The sequence below is a fragment of the Patagioenas fasciata genome, chromosome 16 (genome assembly GCF_037038585.1).
Source record: "Patagioenas fasciata isolate bPatFas1 chromosome 16, bPatFas1.hap1, whole genome shotgun sequence".
NCBI lineage: Eukaryota > Metazoa > Chordata > Aves > Columbiformes > Columbidae > Patagioenas > Patagioenas fasciata.
The window spans coordinates 12,052,216-12,075,546 of NC_092535.1; the positions used below are offsets into that span (position 1 = coordinate 12,052,216).

The window sequence follows — 23,331 nt, forward strand, 5'->3', positions numbered from 1 at the left end:
TTTTTTAAAAGGGTAAGTATTCATTTATTTAATCATAATATGGTCAAAATATACAGTACTCTATCATTCAGATGCTAGTGTGGATTAAAATGTCAGGCCCATGGTTCCCTGCCCAGGTTAGCCCAGGGTTGAATAAACCACAGTAATCTTAATTTTCTGTAAAATTTATTAACTACAGTTATTACAGGACTCGTGTGAAGCAGGGAGGTGCCTGGATTTTGGTTTTTATTAGGATTAATTACAAGTACGGATATAAACAAATATTTGATGAAATAACTAAGTTTCCTATCATCTGAAAAACATTAATACCAGGATTGTAGGTACAGCCTTGGCGTTAGGGCTACGGGGGGGCCGCGGGTGCCCCCTGGTGTTCTATTAGAACCTTAACGAGTTTTTAATTTGTTATCCCACCTCACCAAGATAAACGAGAAGTTGTCTCAATCATGGAAAGCCTTTGCATTTTAGCGTTTTAATTTACATTAATAACCAAGATGAAGCTTTATAACCACTGATTCAATTATACTGCAGACTTTTTGCTAATTTCAGCTCTATTGAAAACCACAAAAGGTGGCTTGGTTGTTTTTACATTTAAGTAAAACGTTTATCAAAGGAGATTTTTTTTTTTTTTAGTTTTTTTTCCTGGCTGCTTTAAAGTTCTCTAAAGCTGAGGATTTGCTGCTCATGCCTTGCTGCACAAACTGCATTCCTTTGTCACATGCATTTTTTTTCTGCCATTTATTTAATTCACTGCCGCTTTCTTACCTTACATACTCTACCCTCTATAGACTTGAAATCATCCACATGGTCTTTCTTTAAATATACTACACATTGCTCGGTGATCTTTAGAGTTGCTTTCTAACATCTGATGAACAAACCCTGTAAATGATATACCTTAAATGATACACCAGTGTTTGCTTTAGCCTCAGGCATTTGATGACAGCCATGTAAAGGAAAATAATGAGTCATCTCTACTGCAAGGGAGCTTAGAGAGAGCTGCTGATCCTTCAGCAGCCAAGCGGATTCATTACTTGGATTTCCCAGCAGGTAGGATGGACACTGGATCTGTTTGCACTTCTGCATCAGACATCCTTTTGGAACCCTGTGGAATAAGATACAGACATTTATAAAAATTTTCAAATGTTTCAGAACAGTTAAATCTGGGATTAATGTTTTGCTACCAGATATTTTCCACTTATTTCACCTCTCTGCTTTTCTTAATTTGCCCTGTATTTAACATGCGTAAGTATATAAGCACCATCTGTATAATGATAATCCCAGAAAGCTACTGATTGAAGCTTTGCCTAAATGTGTTGGTTATTTTAATATAATTATACCAGTCAGCATGGAAAGCAATTGTATTTAGAAACTGGATTAACATACCAGAGACATGTTGCTGTGTACTTGTAGTATTGTAGTTTTGACATAACTTTCTCTAAAATTTCCCTGGCTTAAACCGTTTGCTGAAACCATGCTAAGAGTCCTTCAAGCATGATTAATAGTGTATCATAGCCAGCCTTGGTCTGCTCTGAGTTAAAGGAACATTAAATACTTTTATGCATGACAAGTATTTGATAATGCTGGAGTGAAAAAGCTTTTTTTACACTACAAAGATAATTCTGATTTTGGAACCAGTTCAAGACACTAATCTGGCTTAGTTGAAGGAAATGCATAGATCTAGCTATACCAACTAAATTTTTGACTAGTAATTGATAAAAACTTGGCTTAAGATGCCTTGAACTAATTTCACTGGCCTTGAAGCCATCAAAACTTCAGAACACAACAGCAAAATGGATCCACAAACACTGTTTCAGAGGTCACTGTTAACATTGCATAGGATGCCAATCCTGTTTGTAGCCAGATGCTTAAGTCATTACGTGCTAAACAGAAAAAACAGCGTGACAAAGCTAAAGGTGACTGCTGCGTGCTCTCCCTGGAATAGAAACTGTGCAGAATCACACACGAGTTGTCCTTTCACACAGTGAGTTTCACGCTGGGAACCTGACTCATCACTTCAGGTCACTGTAGGGCTGTTCTGTGTCAGACCTGGACAGTGAAGGAGCTGAACTTGCTCATCTCCTTCAGGGAAGTAGAGGCAGTGGGGTTTTTATACTGATTAGACTCCACCTCACTGATATTCTTTTAACTTTTCACCTTTGAAAATCTAAGTATAAAAAAGAGCAGCCAAAAATCACAACGGGCTAAAAGAATCCCTTGTCTTAAACTAACTATAATCTCATGCAGCTCAGCTGGCTGCAGCGGGTTTGCTTCTGCTTACATTGGTGTTGAGTTCGGAAGACGCTCTAGAACAGAATAAAGTGTTTTGGCCACTTCTATGTAGCAACAAATGGAGGACATGTTAAAAAATGTAATAGTTTCTAGTATTCATCAAACAATACCAAATGAGCTAGTCATCCCAAATTTATCCAGCAACCCTAAAGCCCTACACATCAGTTAGAAGATTTCACATGTTACAAGAATAATGGAGTCTGTCAACTGTAGCTGTTTCTGTCTGATGCATGAAGATTTTAAGTGTGTTCTAGACTGACTTAGGAAACACGATGATACTATTTGCCATTCTTCCTATAAATGGGTGGAGGGACAAGTAGAGAAAGGGAAGTGTATTTTAGAAAATCCCCATTTTGGTTCATTTAGGACATTTGCAGAAGTATCATTAGTTATTTGCTTATACTACAGTCTCCCTGCTGCACCCATTTTCAAGGTGGTTGCTGATTAAAGCAGGAAGCTTTGAGGGAGGCTGTCTAATGATTCTTGTTAAACTGGAATTTCCAAGCTCAGTGTGAAAGAAAGAACTTTGTTCCTGCCCTTTTAACGGACAAATTCCAGCTTTGCATCTGATTCAGAGGCACAGGTACCACCAGCTCCCAGTTACTCTGCAGAACCCCTTTCGGTGCCGTGGAAGTTGTCTGCATTTGGGACAGTTAAGCTGGAATGCATTACTTTGGGCAGAGCACTTTAAAGTACACACACAGGAATGTCATACTATTGGGGTATATTTTTTTTTCCCAGCTTGTGCTCAGGACAAGTTTGTGTCGATATACCAGCTACTCTGATCAGAAAAGGTCAGAATAGTTTCCACATGCTAAGCACTCCCAGCTTCTGACAACTTAAGCATGAGTTATTCCAGCTCAGAAAACAATGCCATTAATCTTTTTTTTTTATTCTTCTTCTCTAATCTAATCTTTCTAAGGCTCACTAAATACCTTTGCATTTTGTATACCTTATAAATTAATCTCTTTTACCATAGGAACAGCCACTGGACCTTATCGTCTGGGCTAAAACCACGCAGCTGGGCTGTGGCACTGTTTGCTTGCATAAGTGGCTCCATTTGAATCGAAAGTTTCAGCCGGTGCTTGAGCCGACGCGTTCTCATGGGCTGCATTCCTGCACTCTGACATCCTCGTACTCGGTGCCTTTACCCACAGGAATTGACAGAGTGGTGTTAAAACAGCTGCTGTGGAAATAGCTCACCAGAAATTAGGAAGATCTCAGTGGGCACAGGCTGTGTGAGCGCGTAAGGCCTGCTGGATCTCCTCTTAAATATCTCCTGCTTCCATTTTATCAGTGTAAAGCTTAATATTTCTGATGAGTTGTTACCAGATATTGGAGCTGTTATCTTCAAATGAAAATTCTGGCATTGTTTTTTGTGTGATCTAATGCTTTTAGATTAATGATTACACCTTCCTGGGACTTAGTATAATTGCCTAGGAGATGTGTAGATTATCTTTTAGAAGCATTGCAGAACTAGGTTTCTTAGGTGTGGGTAATCTTCTTGGGGATATTCAAAAAGAGGTAGTCATTTTCTGAGACATATTTTCTATACACAGACCTCATTGTGTTCCCCCCGCCTCTGCCTTCCAATTCAAAAGTGCAATAAAGTGATCAAATCAGCTAAACTGTTATCACCAAAAACTTTGCTTTTTTTGTAAAGTGCCATCCTCTGTTAATGGGAGAGGGAAGCTGTAGGAACACTGTTGGCCTCTATAATTGCAACAGAAGATAAGGAACTATGCAGCCAAACTATCTGGCATACTACTTGAGCAAGCACAAATATCTCATAGAACATCTCTACTTCCTCTACATTTATTCTGCATTTTTCCCTCAAATGGTCTTTTTACCTCTCCGTCATCTCCTCTCTTGATCAAAAAGCTTTTTCTTGTCTTTTAAATCAGAGACACCTTTCCTGCTCCTCTCTGTGCCTTTCATGAACTTGCACTTGAAAACGTGTTTACTCCCTCACTTGTACTTCCTCGTATCTCTCTTTCTGGAATAATTCTAAATTTGTACCTATTGTTAAAATACATGAAAAATTGCGCTGGGCAAAAAGATTTCTCCTTTTGACTTCACTGGGAGTCAAGGTGAGTGGAAACCAATGCAAGTTGTAGTTACTCCAGGTAACTCCATGATTTCCTTTCTCCACTGAAACTACAGGAAAATCCCACTGATTTTGTGATGGGCGAGGATTTTAGCTCAGAACAAATGGGGTGAAACAGCAAGCAGAAGTGGCTGAACTGTTGCTAATGAATATTGCAGAAAGTTATTTTTCTTTCGTTCTTAATTCCCCTTCTAATGTATAATTATTTTGGTAATGCAAATTGCCCTCTGTAGGATACATAGTAATTCTGCGAAATGTGTGCAAATTAAATACTTCTTATGATGTGGAAAAACATCTGTGTCTGCATGAGTCATACTGGTCTGCATGGCAGCCTAACTTTATAACCCAGTGTCCTAACAAGGCTAATTTTTAAATCTGCATTGCCATTTCACTATCTATTTCTTGACCGTTCTTCTTTCAGGCCTGGAGGATCGCCTCGCTGTCGTGTTCTTTCCTGACAGCCCTGGAAGCAGGGTAGGGAAGAAGGAAGAAAAGCTGCATGTCATGTCCCTCAGGGGGCCAGATTCGCTAGGAATCACTGCAGGTAACAGACAAAGCTGTTTAGGTTCTTTACATCACTTGACATTTGAGATGACACTCAGTTCACACACAAGGTTCCCAAAAGACGCTGAAAATGACCCTATTGCTCTTGGGACAGTGTGAGGACAGAGGAACAAACTGCGTCCTTCCAACTGATTTATAAAAAGCAATGGAAACCTCTTGCAGACACTTGAGAGGCAGTCAGGGGTCTAAGTTGTGCTTTAATTTCTACATTGGCCTTTGAATATGGACAAGGGGGAAAACAGTGTTTCTATCTATTTAATTATCTGAGGAACCACTAGCTACATCGGTAACTCCAAGCCTTATAGAAACCCAGATTTTTAGAATGCTAAATACTGTAATTTCTACATTTCAGGTTTTAGTGGAAGGGGCATAGCAAATTTAGGGTAAGATTTAACAAAATAAAGCAGGGAGAAAAAATATTATGTATAATTTTTTTTTGGTACGCTTTAACTAGTCTGTAACTGATTGCTAACACAAGGTGCATAACTTGTGACCACTATGCTGGTTCCCACCCACCCAGTGGTCTACGTTGATTTTGTCCTTGCAGGGATTTCTCACCTTGCAGGGATGTCCTGGCTGCTCTGAAGCAGCAGCTGAACCTCCACCATGGCAGACATGTTACTCCTGTAGACCAGCACCACTTCCACTTTTCCTCAATAAACACACTAATTTGTAGGTGGTTCAGTACCAGCTACAGGAAGAGTTGACTCATCTCTGTAGACAAGGCATGAACCTCTACAACAGGGGTGTGGGAACGACTGTAACCCTGCTGTATTAAACCATACCTGCCTGTGAATCAGTACCCTGAGGCCCAAGTTTTCTCTCCTTTGCTCTCATCTGGTCTTAGCCCTGCAAGCTGCTTGTGCAGTTGCACTCCGGCGGAGCACAAACCTCACATAGTTAACAGCTTACAGGTTGGGTGCTTAAATCAGCTGAAAAACTGCTAAAAAATATAAGATCAAGTTAACGTACAAGGCCCTTAAAGAACCCTCCGAGTGACTGCCTCTTCTCTGGCTTCTTGAAGGAGGGTTCCTTGGAAGCGTCTCCTCCGTTCTGGATGGAGTCGGTCTCGGCTGCCGGCTGCTCCCGGGAGTCCGGCTGCTCCCTGGGCTCCTGTTTGCTGCCTTTCTGCTTGCTCAGCTCCGCCGGGGACTTCTTGTCTTTTGAACTCTCTTTGCTCTTTTGGCCCACAGGTTCACTTTCAGCTGGGGCAACTGGCCTCTCTGTGGAGTTCAACGTCTAAAGCAGTTTCAAACAAGGGTTATTTTTAGTGCGTAACACAAACATTTTAGAAAGCGATCCATAAATATGTTAAAAAAAATAAAAATGAAAGGCCACCTGGCAGGGAGAAATCCTGCTGTCCAACAAGTTTTCATTTACAGAATTTGGGATGAACTCCTGCAGCCTTGACTTGGGGAAGGACTCCCAGGGAGTTGGTAGAATTACGTGAGCAAAGACTGCAAGATCAAACCATCCCTGCATAGACTTGCTTTATTTACATATATGTCTATGCTGAGGCTGTTTTAGGAGGCAGAGAACATGCATGGGAAGACACAGAGTCACGAGCGTGCACTACCAACAGAGACTGCCCCAGCTTTTGCATCCCAGGCTCTGAACGCACCCAAAAAGTGCAAGAGAAAGATAAATCAAAGGATGAAAGCAAGTCAGCTATAAAACTGCAACACTCCACCAAATTATTAACACAGAGTTTGGCCGCAGCGTTGTAAAAAACTTCGTGTAAAAGCACACAAGAAGAGACAGCAAATATTCCAAAGACAAACACAAAGACAGAGCACCTATTTATAGTAAAGGAAGAGATTCTGAAACTCAGAAGTAGGGGATATGTTTGAAGTTCACAGGAGAAAAATAATACCTGGCAAACAAAGGATAAGACAACAAAACTGTCGCTGTTTGCAGAGTAGCAAATGGCTAGATATGTTTTTGCTAAGAAATCTGTTTGCAAATGAGGTTTTCTTTTTTTCTTATGCATAAAATCATGTTGCCTTATTAATTAACATAATAATTAAAATAGCACGCAAATTGACCATGTTGAAAAGCTGGAGATTTTTTATCTGCTCACAGGCCCAGAGCTTAATGTTATGTAACTTTCCAGTTTTGGGGATTTTGCCATGAGTCTTGAAATACCTGGTGTTCTTCTAAAGGCCTAGGGCTATATGCTCACATGATAAGCTTAGATTTGTTAAAAACAAAGCCACTTTTAGATAGCATGATTTCAGAGAAAAACCTGAAAGCAGACACTCTAGAGAAACAGAATGCAAACACATCTCTCATACCTATTTAAAAAAGTAAAAAACACCTCAAGCCACTCTAATTTTGGAGAAACAAGAATGAGAGGCGGTAGAAGTACTACCACTGGCTTTTTGCACTTGATTTGCCTTTCTTACCACATTTAAATTATAAAAGCTACAACCATTTAATACAGTCTTGACCAGTAGGCTTAAATCCTTGACAAAATGTGTGGTTTCATTTAACTATTTCCTATTCCAAAGGACAGACATATGTGAGTGTATTTTTGCTTCTATCTAGATTTATCTGCTTTTAGACTTAAAAAAATACAGTCGTGAAGCTGGTCTTTGCTCTAGTTCTGCAGGAGATACATGAAGACAGCACACGAAAGCTGGAGATGCAGGTGGTCAGTAGACACATATACCATGTGCAGGCACCAACTGAGTGTTGATAGTTTATTAAAGCAAATCCGGTAACCCCAGAGTACAGGAGGAGTGTTGTTTGGGGCTACACAGACACCGCACACCACCCGCATCATGTTCACCTTCCTTGAGCAGAAAGACCTGCCTGGATGCGCTTCTGAGCATCCAAGTGAAGCAGGAGCTCTCCCAGAACAAGGATGAGCAGAACTTCATAAACTCAAATTCAATTCTCTTTCTTTCTCCCTCATTTTATCTGTCAGACGGGAAGCTCTCAGTTGCTAAACCCGCTGGCTAGTTTGACGAGATCCTTCTTACTCTCATTTGCCTCAGCTCGCTTGTGAAATGTTTCTCTTTGGTACAACTGCAAATGTGCACATTCAATTCAATAATAACCACAGCACCAAAAATACAGTTATGAGAATGGATAGGTCTGAGTTCAAAGGTGCCAGAACAACTTCTAACCCTTATTAACATGCTGTGAAATCTGTGGGTTTATTCTGCGGCTGTAAAATTAGAGTCGAGCCTTCGTCACCACACACGTGTCTGTGTAGGTGCCTTGGTTACAATATCACAGCCAAATCCGAACTGGATGCACCGGGGCTGTTTCTGTGAGCAGGTTTGAGCCTTTGATGTTAGTCAAACTAAACACTTAAAAAAATATTCATAATACATTTTCCGGGCAAAATAACGGGGAAAAAAATCCAATCAGATAATCTCTTTGAGGTATTTCATATTAACCTTGAAAGGCAGGAAATTGGCATATTTTATATTGATGGGAGCAGCTCAGGAAATACAAAGTGAAGCCTATGAATAATGAAACATGTTAATGTTTCTTATTTTAAAGGGTGATCTGCACCTGACAGATTGCTTCTACTCTCTCAACATTGACAGTGCCACTTGAAAAAGATTAGCAGGATACTATTTTTCCCCACTGTGCTACAGAAGACCTTAATCCCAGGCTGCTTTTTAAGTGCAAATGGCAACCCCCTAAATTTCTGCAGATTTTGGGTCAGTGTTGTAGTGTATTTCGGTAGCATACAGAACGATGGTGATGAAAACCAAAGAAGAATCACAGCATTCCAGAGATGCAATAGCGTCATTTAAGGAGATCATTTCACAGAAGTTCTAAAAAAGGAAAAAGCCAATAGCAGATAAAACCTTCCTTGAGTTCTTCTGTGCAATAAAACTGTGCTAATTTACACCAGTGCAAGTGAGAGAAGAAGGAAGACAATAAGTTGATTTAAAAAAAAAAGGAAGGCAACTGGCTGCTAATTAAAATGATAAAAGGTAGACCCAGGAATGTAACATGCAAAGTTTTGGTTTAGCTTTTATGAACACAGAAGAAACAAAATCAGAATAAGAAAAACTATTTACGTAGCTTTTGTCAAACATCAATGAACAGTTTTCATTCTCACTTTACTTCCTGTTCTATAGAGTTTTCACCTAAATGGTCCTTTCCTCAGCAGACAAGTAAATCAACAAAGTCAAAATTATTCTGGCTGTGTGTATTTAGTCTCACTGCTGAAGCCAAGGTACATGCAGCAAGTAAAAGAATAGCAAGAGAAACAGGAATAAAATTGAAAATAAACCCACTAATGTTAAGAAAAGGAACACACCTGGAAAAAATCGTTTCTTAAAATCTGGTAGGAACCCTTTAAAATCTTGTTTAATTGTACGAATAGATAAAATAAATAGATAAAGAAATACATAAATCTGTGAGGCTCAGTGAACACAGAGCACCCTTTTTTCAGTGAGTTTTACATTTCAAAAGCTACAGTTGAGTTGAAGTAGGTGACAAGAACCCATCACCAAAAAATGAAAAGATCCAGGCACTTACTTGGTGATTGGGATTTGGACCATTTACCTCTTCTGAACCGGCTGTGCCTCCAGCACCCTTGACTGACTAAAATAACAAAGGATTATAGCACTTCTAACTGGGTTGCTGTTCGAGGTATGAGCTCAATATAAAAACACACATGAAGCAAAAATATAAGGTTTGATTTAAGGGTGCTCTTCACAACACTAAAACCAAACCAGACATTTCAGAAACTCTGCCACCATTTTTGAAACAGCCACATCTCCAAGGCAGATTTCTGCTGGTTCTTTTCTATGTGAAGTGATTGTCTCTTGCAAGGCGATTTTCCCATTAAGGCTTGAGAAATATGAATGAGGTCTCAGCAGATCAGAGATCATATCAGCCGGTAAACAAGGCAGCGCTATCAGCCCTGCCACTGGAGTTTCCTAGGAAAGAGCTTTTGCTTGCTTTTCGGAGGCAAATCTGTCTTACAAGATCTAGCGGGACTTCTTTTCAATTTAACGATCATACTAAGTGCATATCCCGTGAATAATTAAAACCCACTCAGCTTTATGGATATATTTTTATATTTTAGCATCGGCATCCATTTCTCACAATTTCAGCTTTCTGGTCTGTGCCTTCTCTCCATAGACACCTAATGAACGGCCCTGCTTGGTGCTCCTGCCCAGCCTGAGCAGACCCTGAGCCTGTGGCACTGATGGCTCATTCAGAACAAACCCTCACTCTGAAATCTGTTGGTTTTTGAGGTATGATCCCTTGTTTCTATCTATTTTTAAGAACGAGAAAAACCTGTTTGGCAAAACTAGCTTAATGAGAAAAAAAATTAGAAGATTTGTGACAATTAGATTGAGGTTTAGTTACAATTAGTAACACCAGATAAACAGAAGGAATGGTATGAACACATTTAATTAAAAAGCATATTAGAGGGTGTAACGTGTTATCCTCTTGAGCACCATATAAACCACAGAGTTTAGCAGTAAAACAAACTCCAGAAATTCAAAGTGCCCAAATTTAAATGCCATTTTTCATTGTATAAGTTCAATGAAAACAATGAAAGGATGTGACTTCTGTTCTAAAGATAGATCAGGCGGGTTTGTGGTTTTCTGCAGCTTGAAGATTTGTTGCTTGAAGCACAACAGTATCAGTTTGATCCTATGTAAGGTGTTATTGCGAGGACCTATATCATTCTCTGATTTTCTTATAAAACCACATAAAATCAACATATAACAGCAGCATGATAGAAAACTAACCTACTCCATGACAATTCATGATTTGTCGCAAATTCTGGGAAAAAATCTCTTTCTGGAACACGCTGCTGCGCAATCTCTTGCATCTTTATGCTCGTGATTCTTTATCTGTGTGTAAGAGGTTGCAGAAATGGAGGGGAGGAAGCAGAGTGTGGTCTGTCTTAACCTTACAGGACAGAAACTCAGTCCAGAGTGCATGAAGATGTGTTGTGACAAGGTCTAGTCTGCGCGTTTCTATTTCAATAAGTCTTTAAATGCCTTCTGGAAAAAAAAGTTTGTGCTCTAACAGTAATCACTTTGTTACTTTTTTCCTCAAAAACAAAAAGGAAAAAAACTAAGAAAAACCCTGCTTTAGCCAATCTTTAGCAATCCATTATTTTGTTTACAAGGTCATAAGTGACAAAGTAAAGTCTTTAAGGTCTTTGCCTAGACCAAGTTTCCTCTTGCCCTCAGTCAAACCCTGCAGTGATCACAGGGATTTCTCTGAGTGCTGCTGACCTCCCGTCCCTGCCTTTGCTCACTTGTGGATTGCTGCTGCTGCAAGCTCCCTAAAGGGCTTTTCTGCTTTCTGCAGCCCTAAGGGTGGATCAGCATATCTTTAAATGGAGGAGGGTGGGGACAGGTAATACACTTGCTACATTTTCATGAACGATGAAGGAAAATTAAGGTGGGACAACATAAAATAGTTATTCTTCATTCCAGATACTATTTATTATGTAAAAGTTTATTTACATGGGGAAGTGTGGCCAACACAGACACTGGACGCAATTTGGAAATAATCTTTACGTCATTCCAGAAAGAAATATCGTCTTTGGGAGCATCTTCATTGATGCAGAAATAGGATGTTTCATTCGGCCATACTCAGCGCTATCTCAGACCAACCTGTCACCTTCCCGGCTGAGGACAAAGGCTACAGCCTCAGTTTACAGTTGGTAATTCTGCTTGTTCTGATCAAAAAATGCCGTTTTACACCCTTCTTATCTCCACAATATATCTCCAACCAGCTATTTGAAAGGATTTATCTTACTTAGCTTTGCATGTATTTGCGTTCTATGGAGAAAAGCAGGAGCTTTCAGGGTGCACATAATCTGATGTGTCCTAGACATTAAGGGGCTCTCAGACCTGCTCACCTCCACTCGGGGCCTTTAGGGGGCCTGATCTACCCCACCCAGTAAATAAGGTACTTATTTGATTGTGAATAATGAGGCATGAGTGCCTTTCAACGGGCAGCACGATTTCACGTTCATGTGGGAGTAGCCTAATTAGATAAAAGAACAGTGATATTTCTTCATCTCATTGAACCACAGACCTTTAAACTAATACTTTATGTATTTCAATAATTTCCCAATAGCTTTTATAGCACTGGTTAACCCTCTCCCATTTTAACTGCAGCAGTCACTTTTGTGACCTTTGCAATTGCAAACAATTCATCACAAATAAGGGACATGTGCACTGAACAAGTCAGCAGGCAGTCTCAGAGATACACACCGCTTTTCCCAGACTAAATTACTCCTAGATTTTGCAGTGGTTATCCTTGTGTCAACAGTGTTAGCTGTAGTGCGATGGATCTAAATGTTTTACTTGCTATCAGTCTGTGCTTGTGCTTTCTGAGCAAAATATGTCAAAGCTGAGGCGCCTAAACAAATAACTGACTTGTCTGTCTGAGGCTTACGGTAGACTGGAGTAGAATTAAACTGAATTTCTGAGTCCCGGTCTTGACTTCTAAGTTGAGCTACCTTCTCTTAGGCAGCTGGGTGGTTAACCTGTGTAACACAACTGCAGATGTTATCAGAATACCTTGGGATCATCTTCTGCAGGCAGAAGAGAAACCCAGTAGACAATCATGTTAAACTAAAATTAAAAGTCAATCTCTTTCAGACGCCAGAACAATAATCCATCTTTTGCCAGAATGAAGACTAAACAATAAAGTATATCAGTAAACAAGAGCCTGGGTTTTGTTGAGGAAGTCCTGCCACATTCCTTCCCACTGACAAGCAGAGTTTGTTTCAGAGACAGAAGAACCCACTCTGATCAAGATCTTATCTTATTCATGGCTCCTTCATCTGCAACAAGGAGGGAGAATTCCTCTACGAGGTGTATTTTTGGCATTGACTGAGGTTTGTCCAGATTAGCAAGTGAAAGAGGTTGAACAGATGCAACCATGTGAAGACATCATTTCATCCCCAGTGCTTCGGGTGAGAGATGCTAAGGATGGAGTTCCTCTATGTCTCCTTCTCTGCAGACATTCAACCGCCCCCGGACAGCTTCCTGTGGAACCTCAGCTGGGTGTTCCTGCTCCATGGGGGGATTGCACTGGATGAGCTTTCCAGGTCCCTTCCAGTCCCTGGCATTCTGGGATTCTAGGATCTGACTCATGAGTCTTAACCATTCACAATGTAACTGTTCACAGCTCTATGTACCAGCATGTGCCTGAGAGGACACAGTTCAGACAACCTCTGCTATTGTGTTACAAGAAACTACCTTTTTCACATTTTAATGTATAAGCTACTCTGACTCCCACACCATGTGCTGCCTGAAACAGCGCTGATTAAAAAAATAGAAACCTTTCATACACATTTGGGAACCTTGCCAAAATAGATCAATTGCTATATAAATCCTCAGGGTCTACTACAGTTTTGATCAGAGAAGTGTTAGTTCTAGACTTGGATTATTTTCCTGGCTGCTTTTCTAGACTCTTTTGAGCAATGCTGCCTGGCTGCTGCCCATGCACTGATCCGTCAGGGTTATAACCCATAACCACAAGATGATACCAGCCACACCATCACCTCATCTTCTTTTGGGAAGAAGGATTAGATTCTACTCTGTGCCTTTTTTTTTTCCGTCTAATGTATGACATCCTCGAAGCAGCAATTGAATCGTTTTACATGCCAGTTTAGCTAACCTACATAAGCTGCCAAAGAAAGGTTTCGCTATTAAAAATCTGACTCTCTGATGCAAGCACAGGACTTGACAACAGCGCAGTGCGGGGATGCTCGATGCTGCCGCAGCTAAGAGCAGCTGTTTTCCTCCGGGATGATCTGCCCAGCTCTCACATCACCCAGCAGAAGCGACTTGAGAAGCTGGAGGCTCCTCGGCGACAATCGCGAATTCTGCATCGAGCCCCTTGACCCGCCCTGGGCCACCTCGGGGTGGGGGGGACGCGGCCACCGCGGCTTTTCCCGGCCGGACCACCAGGGGGCGGTGCAGGACGCGGAACGCGCGGGGGGGACACGGGGAGATGGGGGGGGTGGGGGGAACACCGGGGCTGTGGGGGGGGACACCGGGGCTCGAGTGTGTGACAAGGGCTGCAAACGGGAAGAGCTGCACTCCCGCACTCTTACCAACATCCATTTTCAAAAGATCTGCCACCCGCTTGCAACGGACGCATCAGTCTAAACTCCCGAATTCCGTGTTTTGCTTACTTACCAACTTAAAAAACTTCCTCAGGTTTGCTTTGGGGGTTTTACTTTCTTCTCTTCTAGGTTTCACTTCCGCAGCTTCTGGGCTCTTACTCTCATCTTTGTCAGGAGCCACGGCTTCTAAAGATGCATCTGCTTTCTCGTTGCTTACAATCTCCGCTTCTTCTGATGCATTCTGGGGTTAGTTTTGGTAAATATTAAGAAAGTGGGGAAAAAAAACCATAAAAACATTCAGACTTAATCACCTAGTTTGTTTGGTTTTTTTCTCTTTTTTTCTCTTTTCCAACCAAAGTGCTTCAACAGCACGGTAAGTTAGTCCATCAGAAACAAACGTGGCACAAACGTTCGCAGCTTCGCTGTATCTGTACACGTTTCTTCAGGATTTTCATTTAGTATATCAGCTTACGGGATTTAAAGCACTTGTTTAGATTGGAGAAATAGCCTTTCTTGAATTGCAGTACCACTTCCCATACATAATAATTTATCTTTGATTAGAATTCTAAAAAGGAAGTTTACACGAAATTACATAGAGTGGTGTGTGCCCTACCTAGACAATGCTCAGGTAAAACCAGTAAAAATGAGAATGATCACACCCAGATATCTGCACATAAGAGTAGGAATAGGATTAAGACACACCATGGACCTTATTAATTGTTTAATTGCCATTTAGCACCTTTCTCACTGAATATAGAAGTGTCCAGGCACAGTGTTCTCAGACCAGTCACATTCACAACACCAGCTCCTGTTCCCAGTTGCAAGACATAAATGACTTCCTGAGGTACAAGGTAGTTAAGTAGCTCATCTATTATTTCACCTAATCCCATGGGTCACAGTCACCCTCTTTGATAGCGTTGACCCTCATTCATGTTCAGGAAAAACTGCCAGGTACTCAGCAGTGTTCTCTTTATAGAAGGGCTTTGGGTCCCTCTGAGCTTTTGTCTATTACTGGAAAGTTTCTTCTGTTCTAATAGTGCTTTGAACAGAGGTATGCGTTTTGTAAATTCCTCCAAAATATGGATCCCTGTAAGATTTGTCTATTAATCCTTTGCATATCTCATTCCACAGCTTTCTTGAGGCTACCTGGGCGATGCTCAGTGTGTTTAAGTGAACATCAAAAACTGCAGAGCAGAAAACATGACCCACCTGCCCTGGGAAATAACATTTGTCTGTGCCCTCAAGAACCACCAGACAATTCCTATCCCACTGTAACTGTGTAAAGAAGTATCTTTCTGCCATAAAAAGAAGCTCTTATGCTAACAGCCAGGTAATCTGACCTGAAGCAAGCCCTTCATCAGCCTATTGACGAAAGGTACAGAATGTTACTAAAGCAGGACAAGTTGCAACCTCAGCCTCTACTACTGAAGCAGTTACCCAAGGTATTGGCATTTCAACACATGCTGCTGTTTAAAAGTACTGCATGGTTAGAGCTGAAATATATACTATGGTTATTATGCAAAAGAACTGCTGTAACTAAATCTCAATTATTTGGATTTTGCAATTTTTACAAATTCTTGCAAAACTTACATGTAAAGCATACTCATAATTATTCTGTACAAGTTGATTTTAGCCACATGAACATGAGAACAATCTAAAAGATAACACCACAGATTCACCCCAGCCCATAGCCTGTCTCAGAGCAGTAAAAAATTGTTACCCCCTCCAGCAGGAGCTCACACTACTGCTGCCCTCATGTACTTTCCAATTGTCTTCAACTCAACAATTCCCATGTAATATCTTTAATAGTCCTTGATGGATTTTTTTTTCCTACAGAAATTTAGCTGAACATTTTTTGGGGTTGATAGAAATTCCTGACATCCAGGAGCATCCTGTGGGAAAGAATTCTACAGCTATAATGTCCTTTATTTTTTTTTTTTTAAGTACTTTATTTTTGTTTGTCACAAAATAATTCTATTTGATACTCTACCGCTTTTATTTTGAGCCGTGACTGATCTTTCCTGTTCACCTTTTATGTTACAGTAGTCATTCTGCACACTGCTGTCATCTTCCTTTCTGCCAACCTCTTTCTGAGCAAAAAAACCCTCAAAACAAACAAGCAAAACGTAATCTGTGTAGTTCTTCATACAGAAGCCATTCAATGTATTTATACATCTTTCTCTCTGTATTATACCTTTTAGTTCTACCAAATTCTCTTTGAGTTGGGGGACCCCACACACAAGGTGGAAGATGGGGACTCACCATGATGGCTACAGCAGCATGAGAGATTTGGCTTTGTTCCTCACCCTTTTGTGGAAGAAATGAACATTTAGGGGGTGGAAGGGGAGAAGAACCATGAGGGAATAAATATTCCTTGTCCCCTGCTGCCTGAGATGACCGCAACGCAGCCTGCTTTCCCATGAAATTGGAGATTTAATTTATATTTATGCACATTTTTGAGATAATCAATCTGTAATAAGTTTAATCTATATTTCTGCTTATTCACACATACATGTAATCAATTCACCCTCTATTTGCTTGAAGGAGATGATTGATTGCATGAGTTGAAGCAGTGACTCGATAAAGCGGCACCGTAGCTTCTGGGAGCCCATCGTTCAGAGCTCAGGGTTCGGGATCGTGTCGCTGCTGGCACAGCTGCAGCCCAAATGAGGTTTGTCTCTTGAGATCTGTCCATGCAATGGTGTTAGTGTCACTGCTGGTGACAAACACTCAACTCTGCTCAACTCTGAAAAGCACCCTCTATTTTGATAAAGAAAAGAGCTAGGTGATAGTCAACTGTTGTGAGACTGATTGGTTTAAAGTAAATAGTGACTTTTTGTACATGGATTCCATAGGAGACTTTAGATATATTAAAACAAGATTTAAGCTTTTCTATTTTTTTTTTTAAGTCATAGCTATCCAACATACCTACACAGTTAAATTTGGTACTCTATTAGCCATATCGATGTTGTTGTAGAAGTTACAGGTTATCTTGTTTGAGATCTTTGGCTTGCTATTTAAAAAAATTGTGATAACTTTGTTGTAATTATCTCCAGGAATCATTCCTGTGTCGTTCCATCTCCCTCTGTAAGACTGAATTAACACTGAAGATTTTTCTTTTACGATTTTGTGATCGCAAAGGTATCTCTGGAGGCCCAGTCCAACCTCCTGCTCAAAGCAGGAATTGCGTCAGGTTGCTGAGGAACTTACTGAGTTTTCAGTATCTCCAAGGCTGGAGATTCCACAAGTTCCATGCAATCACATCAGAGTATTACAATATGCTGCAACAAAAGGAAACTCTAGAGACATCACCAAATCATCTCAAATAAGATTGACCACGGTGGCAGATTCTGATGACACATAACCACGGTGTATTGTGTGACATACTTTTAAGAATAGAGTTTTTAAATTTTGTTCCTGTTTCCCCTAGGAAGCTGGAAGAAAATTTTCCATTTGTGTGTTCAAGAGAATCACCAAGGTGTTTCTGGCAGGAATTGAAAGCATAATAGGAAGAACCTGACAAAGATAAAGTCAATAAACTTTGAATGATGTTACATTAACATAAACTGTTCTCTAGAGCAAGGGGCTCAGTTTCTCTGTTTCACCCGGGAGAAAAAAAGAAAAATTATGTCAAGTTTTGTGACCAGCTTTAGGATGAAACTGCAGTTTGTGTGCAATAACGATCTGCAAACAGCCTAGCTCTATCAGCTTTATGAATCTTAATGGTGTAAGTGTTCTCATAAGTGTAAATTATCACCTTATACCTATAAATTGCATCAGCTGAGGTTACCCAATTAATGGGTCCAAATTCTGCCTCCAATTTCCTTAGACACAAATGGTAATGAATTCAACCTAAGTTAGCAGCTACTGCTGTTATGTCCCATGGAGACAGAGGTGCTATTGAGTTATTTGCTTTTTCTTTTTTTTTTAAAGGCACTCTGCCAAGCTCAGGAAACATTTCAGGATACATTTGTTTGAAGGACTTAGAAGAGCACCATCCTTTGTTCTTTGTATTACAGAGCTACCCGTGTTTTCTTTTTCAAAATAATATTTTAATTTATAAAACACTACTAGTAAAGATAAGAGTAATTTACTAGGCTGTTTTCCTGTGTTTGGGAAGCATTCTTTTATTTATTAAATGATAGTGTCCCTAATTTTCTTCTGGTAATAAGCCTACTTAAGAAAAGTTGTGGTAGAAAGTTTATTTCTACCTTTCAAGTCCCCTTTCTGGTTCTTACAAACTCTCCTATTGTTTTGGTGAACTATTACTACACCACTTTCTTATCTAGGTTCCTGACCATATAAATTTTTGCCTTATGAGAGCGTAACTTATTTTGTGACCTGGATAACTTTGATAGGAGTTTTCCTTTTGCTTGCTGCATCTTTGCTCAGAATTGAGGTAAACGCTGTATCCCGCTTTGATCTTGTGCTAGGGCCTGAGCTGGCACTCTCCACCGCATTTCATTAGACTCGGGGAACCGTTCTTCTGTTTTTCCTGGGTCATACCTTCTGTAGGAAGCAGCTTTGCTTTAATCTTAACAACACAGACAAGAGGTGACCTTTTGCTCAAGAAATTTCCATTTAAAAGAGCAGTCATGCTTGAGATCGGTTCCTGCTGCTCACAGGCAGGACACAGGGAGGGCCAGAGAGACTTCAAGCCCCATCCTGCCCTCCTTTGCCAACACAAAGATGATGGAGGCAGCTCAGCTTTTCCACCAACCTGCCCTTGGACCTCCACCTTGCAGCCCCTAGGACCTGCAGCTGCTGCCTGAAGGTGCCACCCAGCAGATCTGGAGCCCTGACAGCTCAGACCATCAATTAATTAGTATTAACAACTGTCAGCTTATGGTTAAACCCACGCTGCTCTGCAAGAAGCCCAGCAGCCTGGTTTGGACTTGAGTTCTGCTGGATTTACTCACTGGGTTGAGGATGGCAGCTGTGCCAGCACCTGGGTTGTGAATTGGCCCCCAGAAGCCCATTGCCTGTTGTCCTTCTCACCCTCTTGACCAGGGGGAATCATCTTTCAAGTGTTTTCATCCATTTACCCAGGAAAAAAAAGACCAAAAATCTCCTTCCCACCTGCCTGACACTGCTCCCATCCTAGAATATACAGGAGCTTAGTAAGTCCTGGGTAATTTTAACATCTCACACACTCCACCCAAATATTCATCTTTGCTTTCCTCTGTCAGAATATGGCTGCAGGCTCAGCAATAAAAGGTGTTATTCTCCTTCACTTAATAGCTAATCAGTTTGTTGTTTGTATTATCAGTGTGTAAATACCCCTCAGTAAGAGGAGCACAATTTTTCTGCACTTGTATGGCAACAGAATTGCAATAGCTTAAAATTCTATTTTTTTAAAAAAATATATCCACTTTAAAGATAATTCACAGAGTAGTCTACTAAATAATGCTCCCTCAGTCACTTTCCTCCATCAGTTACTGGCATGCTTTGATCAGATATAAATGAAGTGTCATGTTTCTCTGCCCTGATCAGATATCTACAAGGTCTTGAAACCCAGGTTTCCAACACAAATACACAAAATAACTAACTAATTTTCTATTAATATTCCTTAGTATTTAAAAAATGTTAGGATGACAAGCATTTGAGTAACAGTTATGAAAACTTTTGTACAGACTGATCAGGAAATGGGGCAAATAGAATCAGAGTGGTTTCCATCCGAGGAGTGGAATAAACATTTTATTTCTTTTTCTTCTGCATATTTATTCATCTGTAGCCAGAGCAACAGCATTAGCTACAACGTGCTGACAGGTACTTCATTCGCTTTACTTTGAAGTGAAATCTCATCAGAATATATATTTGCGAGACTGCCTGGAAAGAGAGGAGCTGGATCTGAATCCTGGATTTATCGAGTGTTGTGGTTGCTGTTTGTTAGTTCAAAAGGAAAGACGATACATCACTGAATTATACACCTACTTGGAGTTGCCTGCTTGGTTTCTCTAACCTAGCAAAGGACAGTATATGAAGGGTGCCAGACAGAAAGACAAGATCACTGCAGAAAAAAACCAGCAAAACCATAACAACAACAAAATAAAACCAAACAAACATAAACACAAAAAACCCTAAAATCCTCAAACCAAGCTGAGTTTGAGGTTAATCTGTAGTCTAAGGACAGGTTTTTTGTTTGTTTGTTTGTTTTTTTAACATCTATGGTCCTTTTTCAAAACTTTTTAGCTTCAAGCTGACTGGGTCACCAAGATCTTCCATCAAAGGAAATAGTACTATTCTCTATCAAGAAAATCCAGTAAAGCAATATCAGCCGTTTATAGGTAAGGATTCAATGCTTAAGTAGGCAGATTTTGTTGCTGTTGTTGTGGGTTTTTAAAATCCATAGGAACAAATTAAGTTCTCTACTTACAGAAATTTACCCCGGAAAACTTGGAAAAAGTTTCAGAACTTATTGGGTTTGGAATCATCCTGACTAAGCAGAAATGGCCTCGTTTATACAAAGTTAAAAGTCAGATTTCATGCACTCTTGTAGTTTAATGCATTTGGGTAAATTATTTAACTGACCCTTAATACTTTTGGTAGCAACCAATGTCTACTCAGAATTATAGAGAAGTCTTGACACTTCCCATTCACTGATGTAATTACCTTTAGTTTAATGGTGATGTTGGACAAATTAAACCCATCATCATGAACAAGCAGAAGTGAATGGCAAAATTTGGGTGCAAGAATTAAACCCGCGAGTTGTTTGAGATCCCAGAACTTCCCGTTCAAGGAGCAAGTTTCCACTATTTTTTCTGCAAGCAAACTTTCCTTTCTTCTATGCTTTTTCTTCCTTTCTCAAATACACAAAAGGTCTTGTTACTTCGTTATGAAAATACTGAAGTTTAGACCAGATTTATTATTCTCAGTTTTACATTGAAACTGTAGACAACCATCTGCCAGAGGGCCTCTTTTTTCTTATTTCATCCTGATGTTCAGCATACATCCTGCTTCCCATCGCTGTTTTCAAATAAGCCAGACTACTCAGAGGTGGTTTCCGTAGCGATAATAGCTATATTATTTGGAAGCAGTTCATTTCTGGGATTTGAACTTGAACAGAAGCCCAGGAAAGCAGTTATTCAACACAGAGTGATTCAGTAAAGTTCAGTACAGCTCCTCTCTCAAATGAAACAAGAAAAGAATAAGCCTTCAGGTTATAAACCACTAAAGATCATGGAAACAGGAACCACGTTTTCAAAAATCAGTCCTAGTTTCAGTTGAAATCATTATTTAACCTCAGGAAAAAAATGTGTCTTGCCAAACAATTGACCTCAGTCCCAAACTTAAAGACTGAGCCACTATGCTATGAAACTCACTCTGTTGAATAAGAATAGACCCAACAGGTTCTAGGTTTTCAGACTTTAGGAACCAAATACAAAAATTCTCGGAAATAAAATGGGGTTTTATACCTATATCTCTATTAATAATGTAATTTGGTAAAGAATACTATAATCTCTGTGGGATTTTTAACAAGCCTGTTGAATTGACAGAGTAATATTCCTTCTTCTGTAATACCATTCAAAAATAGTATGGAAATACTATGGAGAGGCTTAAAAGACTGCAGTTTTATAAGATTCTTCTGCAGTAGTCTAACAGCTGTTGTTAGCCATGTGTATATGTGATTGCTCAAAGCTCACATATACTTTTCTAACTGCATATATCATTTATGCCCCTCATGCATTTAGCATGTGGGATACGCTCAGCTCTGCAGGTTTGGCTGCTTTACTGTAACTCCCGACGCTGTATGAAGATGGACCTGCGGGATAGACCAGCTCCTGAACCCTGATGTACCTTTTTCCAAAAGAGCTTGCTCAGTGGCATAGGAGTGGATGACGCTTTCTCCTTCATCCCCTCTTTGGGTGCCTCGCTGGCCACTGCTGCCTGCTGGGCTGCAGCCTCCGGGGCTTTCGTGCTCTGCTTAGTCTGCGGCTCTTGGGAGGAAGGGACATTTTTGTCTGGTTTTACAGAGGTAACAGGCTGCTGATCAGTGCTCTGAAAAGAAGCAAAGATGTCAGGCTGTTGGAAACCTATGAAGGACAAAACTCGCAGCACCTTGAAACACAGGAGGTGAACATACAGCAGGCATCATAGCACAGGACACACCACACAACAGGGGGGCAGCTCATGGGCTGCACTGTTCTGTCCTTTTAAATTAAGTAATGTCTTAGAAGAAACAAAATACACAGCAACCCACCTTTCGTAACAGATAATTGATCGATTAAGAAATTAAAACAGCGTCTTTCAGACTGAAAATGACAATAATTACCCCTGACTGCGTTATTCATACAGATAACATGAATCATCCTACTCACTTTGGTATTAGTTGTCTGTTGGGTCTCTTTTGCAGCCTGAAGGGAAACAAAACACAAAGGCAAGTCTGTGTCTGGCAATGTCAGTGCTCACAGTTACACAGTTCAGGAATTGTCTGTGTCACATACGATTTTATTTTTAGTGAACGTTTGTGGAAGTTCTGGCTCCCGCAACCATGGAAACTGGTCTGTGGCAGAGGCGGCGCTGCCTGCAGGGACTGCCAGCTCGGATCCCTCTACCTGCAGCAGCATCGCTGCCTTGTGTTCAATTGCTTTGTGCTTATGCTACCGTGCTTGCGGTCCTCAACTCATTCTTTAAAAACATGTGTATTTACATACGCATTCCCAGTTTCTTCAGGTAAAACGTTACACAGGGTTTTAAGACATTTTTTTCTGAGCTGGGTCTGCACATGCAACTTTCAGTGCACACATACAAGCCAGAGCTGGGTGTTTTCCACTTGGGGAATCGTATACCAGTTAGGGACGTGCTAACGTCACCTTCAAAGCAGGAGGCTTTGCTTTCTGGAATACAAAACATAGGCAGGTATGAAAGGCACAAAACAGCACTGGCTTCATAACTTCATAGTTCTACAAAGAGAAGCTTTGCAAATGCTGGAAGTTGGTTTAGTCCACCCACTCACTTTTGTGCATTGGGTGGGATTTACTCTTCTGTAAAAGAGAAAAAAAAATAAAATCATTCACAATCATGGATCTCCTGGTTTCATCAAAATACAGGAAGCCAGGAGGGATCCAGTTAAATTCCTTTCTGGCCAGTGATGCACATCAGGATCTACTGATGCTAACATCCAGCACAGCCTATGCTGAAGGCGAATATCTAGGCCATACAAAAAGAGGAGCAGCAAGCCACAAACTCCAATACAAGCCCAGCACCCCTGGGTTTAGGCAGTCTGCCCCACGCTTTGTGGATTTCTTGAAAGAATAGGTGTGAGTTATTTTGCAGGAGCCAAGAACTT

At 40.5% G+C, this 23,331-nt stretch overlaps 1 protein-coding gene across 7 annotated transcripts in view; it reads right to left on the reverse strand.

Moving 5' to 3' along the window:
- BCAS1 (brain enriched myelin associated protein 1) overlaps positions 1 to 23,331 on the reverse strand; it is a 46,758-nt gene continuing 23,427 nt past the window's right edge. For 5 of the 7 annotated variants that reach the window (XM_071815545.1, XM_065849937.2, XM_065849936.2 and 2 more), the window contains 6 exons: positions 22,361 to 22,396; positions 21,840 to 22,040; positions 14,116 to 14,283; positions 9,464 to 9,529; positions 5,930 to 6,196; positions 1 to 1,099 (listed from right to left, as the gene is read on the reverse strand). In XM_071815545.1, the coding sequence (XP_071671646.1) occupies positions 1,025 to 1,099; positions 5,930 to 6,196; positions 9,464 to 9,529; positions 14,116 to 14,283; positions 21,840 to 22,040; positions 22,361 to 22,396 (813 nt within the window). In that variant the 3' untranslated portion in view covers positions 1 to 1,024. The remainder of the gene's footprint in view (positions 1,100 to 5,929; positions 6,197 to 9,463; positions 9,530 to 14,115; positions 14,284 to 21,839; positions 22,041 to 22,360; positions 22,397 to 23,331) is intronic. The other 2 variants (XM_071815546.1, XM_065849935.2) reach the window with 2 other exon arrangements.